This window comes from Stegastes partitus, unplaced genomic scaffold (genome assembly GCF_000690725.1).
Source record: "Stegastes partitus isolate 25-593 unplaced genomic scaffold, Stegastes_partitus-1.0.2 Scaffold2882, whole genome shotgun sequence".
Taxonomy (NCBI): Eukaryota; Metazoa; Chordata; class Actinopteri; family Pomacentridae; genus Stegastes; species Stegastes partitus.
The window spans coordinates 1-7,336 of NW_007580613.1; the positions used below are offsets into that span (position 1 = coordinate 1).

The window sequence follows — 7,336 nt, forward strand, 5'->3', positions numbered from 1 at the left end:
TCCACCACTGGTTGTACTTGTCTCACTTCACTCTCCTTCCTGTCCACCACATTTGTTTCCTTCTCCTCATCCTCGACTGTCAGCGGTAACCAGGACTCTTTGTGTAACCTCTCGTTCTTCTCCACCTCCTGAACGCTGGGCGGCGACGTCACCTGCATGTGCACTGGGAGGTGTTTGAATTCTGCCTCGTTCACATCATAGTCCTTCATCTTTGAGTCCAGGATCCACCAGCGACCGGCGAATCCAACGTCTAGTACCCTCTGAGGGAGCTCCCTCCAGGGTATGGACACATTAGAGCACTGGGCTTCATACAGCATGGCGTCTGGGTCGTAGTCAGCGTGCCACATCAGAGTGAGAAGACCCACGCTGGCGTGACGGAGCCGGCCCTCGTTACGGAGCTTCACCAGATTCTGTATGTGGCCGTCAGAGGTGCCGCTGCGGATCCACGGCGACAACAGGCCCAGCTGGTTGGAGCGCTCCAGCAGGTCGGCCTCGAAGGACGTGCGGTCGGGTTTTGTGTAGAAACAGGCCAAGGCGCCGCTCAGCACAGCCCCGTACACTGAGGCTTTGAGCGGCTTCTCCCAGGCACCAACAACCATCTCCCTGCACGCTTCTTTGTAGTCAGACATCATGCTGCGACACCACACGCCTGCAACCAGGAGAAGAGAAGAAACTTAAGCTGGACTTGGTCTACAAGAGCTGCATGTCGACGGATGTGTGTCAGAAGTCATCCTACAACTGTAACTTTGCAAAACTGACAATATGACATTCACACACAAGGACAATTCAATCAATTCAATTTCAATACTTTTTTTTACCTTTATCAGAGGCACAAACAACAATAAACTTCCTTATCTGCACTCGTAAATGTTGCAACAATCCTCTGTATGATGACTTCTGATGCACCAACAGCAGCAGCAACATACAGCGTGTTGTAGAAATTACATATGATGAATATTTAACTGTTGATCTCACGTGTGAGCTAATACTGGGGATGATTTCACACAATTAAAACAGATTTTTAAGAAAAATAATTTAAATATGTACACAGCTTGAGGGCTTTAAGTTGTCAGGGGTGGGAGCTAAAGTTTCTAGGAGTCTTTCCTCTGATTTGAGTAAATACTTGCAGCATCACAGATCAACAGAATGAAATGTGTCCTAAGCAGGAGAGGAGTGTTTTAGTAAACGTGTGCATTTACACTCAACACAACACAGCTGTAATTCAATAAATTACTTCTAAATATCCCTGACATGGAGGCAGGATTGTTTAGGATTTTATAGTAAATGATTAAACCATTTGCTGAATCCTGAGCTCCATCACAACTGGATATTATGTCAGTGTAAAAGAATGACTTGTTTACTAGCGTCTAAACACTTTTTTGCAGATCAGGGTGTTTTATGACAGATTTTTCTGTTTCACGGCAGCATATTTGCAGCTGTGCCACTATTGTGCATATGGATAAATCAGGACCTCTATAATCATTAAACTAACTACCAAAACTGGCATTAAAAACACATTTTATTGAACCACAAGTTGCTGCAGTTCAATTATCATTACACATGGACATTATTCCATGCAGATGTGAGTTCTTAGTTCTCATATTGACAGCTTTTAAATGCCCTCTTCGCTGCAACAGCATCATAGAATCCCTGAAACTCAGTTAATGTTTTTGGTTCTTGTGTGCTACCCTCAGATGTCCACTGGTTCCATGTTGTCATCTCTATGAAACATTTCTGGAGGCTCCCCTGCTGCAGATGGAGGCTGATATTATATCGTTAAACTGACTATGAGAGTCAATTAAATTATTTGGAATCTTATAAAAGTCGCACGCCGTATATAATATTACTAATGAGATGGGCAACAGGATAAATTCATGTTTATCCTAACTTGCATGTCAAAGCCGAGCTAGCCCAGCGGTGTCCCTGTAACTTCACACTAACTAGCTAACATGGTCCTGCTCAGTTTCTCACCGGCTTTACTCTTCTTCAGTCTCTCCCAGCGGCTGCTTTTCACCGGAGCAGCCGCTGTTTCTGCCGCAGCGCAGAACGCCCTCCTCGCCACCCGCCACGAAGCCATTCCGACCGGTGTTATTCACTGAAGAAGACGGTCACCTTCACCAAAAACCTGACATCCTTCTTGTCAAACGGAGGAGCTCACATGGAGCCAAAATGGCGCCCGCGGGTGACTCGGTTTTAGTCTTCCGATAGAGGATTCGCTCGCGCTCGCAAAGGTTCCGCTTGAATTCACTTGAACAGCTATTTGGTTTAAAAATAATTTAAATTTAATAAATAAATAAATTAAAAAGTAAATTCAAGTTGCATTTAGTGCATGTCTGTTTGTTACCATAGATTACAAGAGAGTATGTCTGAATATGTAAGATTAAAAAAGAACTCTATATGTTATGTTCTACATCAGTTTAAACCAAGATATTGATGTGAATTGTTAAATATTACTCAATAATTGTCCGTGTACACTTTTCTTGATTTTCATAGATAAGAAAACCTGTCTCTTGAAAATTCAATGAATCAAAAAAAAAACAACAACATATAATATACGTGGATGTATTTTTTCTGTAACGAAATCTCATTTGTTTGAATTTTTTATGGGAATATATGTTTGGAGATATGGTGAAATGGTGTTTAGTGATTACGCTGCCTGCTGCTAAAATCAACTTCACTTTGAACCTTGTCTTAGCTGTAGCTATTTATTTTATTTTATTTTATTTTATTTAATTTAAGAAAGCTAGACCGTTCTTTTTTTCATTCATTCAATTTAATTCAAATAATTCATTTTTTAATTCTATCAGTATTTTTTTCTAGTTCTATTGCTCTGTCTACATAAAACTTTTAAATAAAGTTATTTTTAAGGACATGGCCACGTGACTGCTTTGTTTACGTGGTGACGTGTACCGGAACTCGACTGCCTGACCGCAGCAGCAGTAACGTTAGCTACTTAAGACAGGTGTTGGCGGTGTGTTGCTGGCGTTTTCTGCCGGTTTATTAAACCTACATAGACGTTATTGTGTCATATTTACGTTAGCTTCATTTATATCTTTAAACAAATGCGAAACAAGAGCGCCAGTGTGCGTTTTGCCTAGCTAGTGTTAGCTGTCACTGTCACGCCATCACCATCAGGAACATCCTGCTGAGGACAGGTGGGTTCTTTTACCATATGTCACTCTGGTCGTGACACAGGGGTATGTGGCAGCTTGTTTTCATTACTTTTGATATTTGATCATTAATATTATATTCGACTGTGCTTCCTTTGGTTTCCTGTTTGGCAACACATGGTCCACATATCAGCTAACTGATTATCTCGTGTCCTTTCTGCTGGAAGCTTAATCATGTGAGCATTCTTCATCGATGTTCATTCTCTGTCTTTTAGGTCTTGCATGAATGTCCACTGAAGCAATGGCCAGTCCAAATGATCTACAATTCCAAGGTAAATATCACAGAATTCAACATTAGGTACATACTGCAGCTGCAAACTTTCTGTTCCTGGTGCTTTCCTGGTGGATTACAGCAGGATGCCAGGTTTTAAAGCTAAAAATCAAGGTCTTGTAGCAGAATTAACCAGAAAGTTGGACTGTCTGTAATCCCTAATCTGTTGTTTTTAATGTGGCTGGAAAGGACAAAAAGTCTAAACTGCAGTGGATGTTACGACCACACAGGAATCAGACAAATAAATCAATTAACTGTGTGAAGCGCTGAATCATTATGACACAATTACAGACAAATTAAAGAAAGGACCGTGGGCCACCATGTACCACCAGAACAGCTTCAGAGCACCCTGGCATTGATTCTCTAAGTCTCTGAAACTTTACCGGAAAAGTTAACGCCATTCTTCCAAAATATATTCCCTCTTTTGGTGTTTTGATGATGATCGTGGTGGAGAATTGAATTAGGTTGGTGACTGTAAAGGACGTAGCACCTGATTTACATTAATTTGATACTCATTGAACCATTCAGTGACCCCTTGTGCCCTGGAGATGGGGGGGCATTGTCATCCCAGAAGGGAGCAGAATAAAAATGTTTCATCACAGGGTAAAGATCTTTGTAGTGAGCCTCCTCTCTAAGCGGACAATTGGGCTCAAACTACGAAAGCAAATCGTCCCCCATGGCTTAATAGAGCCACCAGATCGCTCTGCTGCAAGGGGGTCATGGGTTCAGGATTTAATTATTACATTTCTGTATCTTCAAAACGATTCATTGTTTACAGCTTCTGATACAGCAGGAATGGTGACACCTGGTGGTCATCTCTTGGTGTTGCACTTATATGTTCAGAGATCCTAAATAAACAGTTTGTTAGAATATCTGGAAGACGTCTGACTGCTTTTGTCGTTCTTACTTTTGTCCATAGGCTTTGAACAACTTTTAAACATAGCGTACACACAGTGTTTAAATACTGATGCAACATGACAAGAACATTCTGGATACAAAACCAGTACGACCAGTTTTGGCAGGTTGAAGCAAGGCATGGTTTGCAGTAATACTTCTAAAAGCCAGTACTGTGTTGGGTTGTCTGCTTTAAGCAATTAAGAGTTTGTTTCATCATCTTCTAATGATCTGGGTACAACCTCAATAATACAAAAAACACAACTACAAAGGCGTCCTTATGGCGTGTGCTCTGCTTGATTAGTTATCGTCCTATCCTCAGTAGAAAAACAGATCTGAAGCAGAGTTGTGCGTTTTGCATACAATCTAAATCTGTGTCTACCAACTGTACCAACCTGCTGCCTGTTTCTCTGTCTGTCTGTAGAGTTTGAGGAAGCTGCAGAGCTCCTATCTGCAGACCCGGGGGCCTCCACACTTAGCATGCCTGCCACAAACACCCCCACCACAGCATCAGGAGGAGGAGAGGATGTGAAACTGGACCTATCGGAGGATGAGGAGGGTCAGGAGGAGAGCTCAGAGGTAAAAGTTTATTTGTGTGACACGATGATGTTTTGAGTGGACAGAAGCTAACAGAATCGTCTGTGCTCTCAGCTCCTAGGAGGACAGAAACCAAGTGGCGGCTTCTGGACCTTTGAGTACTATCAGTCTTTCTTCAATGTGGACACGATGCAGGTATGAGCCACACTCTGCATACAGCCAGAGTTGTAATTTCTCAGCCAGTTTTAAGTTGCATTGTTCTCTTGTTTGACCCTTCATTATGTGATGCAGGTACTGGACAGGGTTAAGGGGTCTGTGATGCCGTTACCTGGAAGAAACTTTGTTAAACACCACCTCCGGAGTAACCCAGATCTATACGGTAAGCCAACAGAGAGGTGTTCAGTTATTATACATTCTCACTATAAATGTTTCTATGATTTTAAAGCCGGACCTATAATTGTGTTTTAAGGGGTTATAATGTATGTAGTTACAAGTTTTAGTTTGATATCTGCCTCCACAAAAGCACATGAGAGGGCCAAAGAATCAGGAGATACCAAACTGAGAGAAGAACCATGACTGGTTAGACAGAAGGTTTTTTTTTTTTTTTCTTAATATCCATCTTATAAGAACAGCTTTACAGTAATCTTCTGTAATGAGATGATACGACACAGAAGTTATATAAGGTATAATAACACCCAAAGCACCCCACACAAAACTCCATCCGTCATGGTCATGGGATGTTACGTCTTCACCAAATCATTCCGCTTATTCCAAGGCCACTCGCTGACAAATTGCATTATGTAATCAAACTAAAAATACCAGCTGTTTAATTTACCTTTGCTGCTAGTTTTAATCCCACTTTCCTGTTTGGAAAAGCATAAAAGCTCTAGCTGGGTGTTGCCTAGCGATAGAAACAACAGAAATGATGACACAGGATTTACAGGACGAGTTCAAAGTTTGGACACACTGACTCATCCAAGGGTTTTTTAAGATTTTCTACAGTGTGGAGCAAAACTGCTGTCATCCGGTTTATGAAATGACTAATGGAGATATGTAGAGAGGAACAAGTGTGACAAAAGAAAAACAAAATCATTCCTTTAGGACTTCAAAATTTCAAGAAATCCAAAAGTTTGAGGTGCAAAAATCATCAAGCAGAGAAAAAGAAAAGGAAGTAAAGTGTTGCATTAGATGATCTGGCCTTCACTCAGCTGAGATTGTTTGGGATGAGTTCAAGTGAAGGAACAGCAGCCAGCAGGTGTTCAGCATCTGGAGGAACTCGTTCAAGGAAAAGCTTCAGGTGACGACCTCACGAAGCTGGAAGGATGTCAAACACAAAACACATTTTGTTTTTTGTACACTGGTTTCCTCACTACACATTTCCTTATGTGTTATTTCAAAGCTTTGATCTACGCAGTTTTGTTCTACGCTTTAGAAAATAGTAAAACAGTCCAAACTTTTAATCTTAATGTCAGATTTTCTGTTTTTTTTGTGTTTTTAGACAAAGTCCAGCTAACCAGAATGGTGTTTGAAAGGTTTGCTCAGGGGATTTTGCTACTTGATATTAAAATTGCATCCATGTGTATGTGAAAGAGAAAGTCATTGTATTTGTTTGCACATATTCTGCCAGCCTAGTTGAGTTTACAGGTTTTGCACGCAGCCGTGTTCACAGCAATTCTAATAATATTTAGCTTGAAAGTGTGGAACGTAAGGAGAAAACTCTGCAGTTCAAGTTTGTGTACTCTGTTTTGTTCTATTTGTTTCTTCTTTAAAGGGCCACTTTAGGATGTCATTATACTTCTGCTGGGTGACTTTAGCGTTTAACTCAAAACTCCTCATTCTTGCTCGTATGAATGTGTGTCTGTGTAGGTCCGTTCTGGATTTGTGTGACGCTGGTGTTCTCAGTAGCGATCAGTGGGAACCTGTCCACCTTCCTCAGCGAGTTGGGAAACCCCGACTACCACTACAGACCACAGTTCCACAGAGGTCAGTCCTCCACACGCTCACCTGAATCAGTTTGTCTCTGTGTAACTGTAGCTCGCTGAATCAGTTTTTTTTTCCTGGCAGTCACGATAGCTGCAGTAGTGATCTTCATGTACGCCTGGCTGGTGCCCGTCGGTTTATGGGGTTTCCTGACGTGGAGGCAAGGGGCTGAGAGGCAGATTGGAGGCTATTCCTTCCTGGAGACCGTGTGCGTCTACGGCTACTCTCTCTTCATCTATATCCCCACCTCAGTGAGTACATCCACACTCTGGAGATTTCTGTCTGTTAGTAGCGGCTATCAGAGTCATAATAAGCTGTATTATGGCACCAAAGCTGTCTAAATTACCCCTGATTACCTGATCCGAATACAGAAGCCCTGTGGTTGTTCAAAGCCTCCCATCAATGAGCTACAATTTCTAAAGCCTGAATGCATTCGTCCAGTTTCTTCTCACACCACTTGAATTACAATATGCTGAAAGGTTAG

At 41.8% G+C, this 7,336-nt stretch overlaps 2 protein-coding genes across 2 annotated transcripts; one reads left to right on the forward strand and one right to left on the reverse strand.

Annotated features, from left to right (window-relative positions):
• Window positions 1-4: 4 nt before the first annotated feature.
• LOC103375771 (uncharacterized protein C19orf52-like) lies at window positions 5-2,171 on the reverse strand (the record flags this gene model as incomplete). Its single annotated transcript, XM_008306090.1, has 2 exons — window positions 1,972-2,171; window positions 5-649 (listed from the first exon to the last, which is right to left on the reverse strand). Coding segments are annotated over exons 1-2 (751 nt in total), but the record flags the coding sequence as incomplete, so codon positions are not given.
• Window positions 2,172-2,899: 728 nt separating this feature from the next.
• Window positions 2,900-7,257, forward strand: LOC103375770 (protein YIPF1-like). Its single transcript, XM_008306089.1, has 7 exons — window positions 2,900-3,155; window positions 3,386-3,442; window positions 4,760-4,914; window positions 4,987-5,067; window positions 5,164-5,251; window positions 6,739-6,855; window positions 6,937-7,257. The coding sequence occupies exons 2-7, from the start codon at window positions 3,397-3,399 to the stop codon at window positions 7,191-7,193; spliced, it is 744 nt and encodes a 247-aa protein (XP_008304311.1). The 5' UTR covers window positions 2,900-3,155; window positions 3,386-3,396; the 3' UTR covers window positions 7,194-7,257.
• Window positions 7,258-7,336: the final 79 nt, after the last annotated feature.

Coding starts and splice junctions, on each gene's coding strand:
- LOC103375770 (XM_008306089.1), top strand. CDS start 3,397: ATGTCCACTGAAGCAATGGCCAGTCCAAATGATCTACAATTCCAAG. Junction 4,915..4,986: donor GTCAGGAGGAGAGCTCAGAG/GTAAAAGTTTAT, acceptor CTGTGCTCTCAG/CTCCTAGGAGGACAGAAACC. Junction 5,252..6,738: donor GAGTAACCCAGATCTATACG/GTAAGCCAACAG, acceptor GTGTCTGTGTAG/GTCCGTTCTGGATTTGTGTG.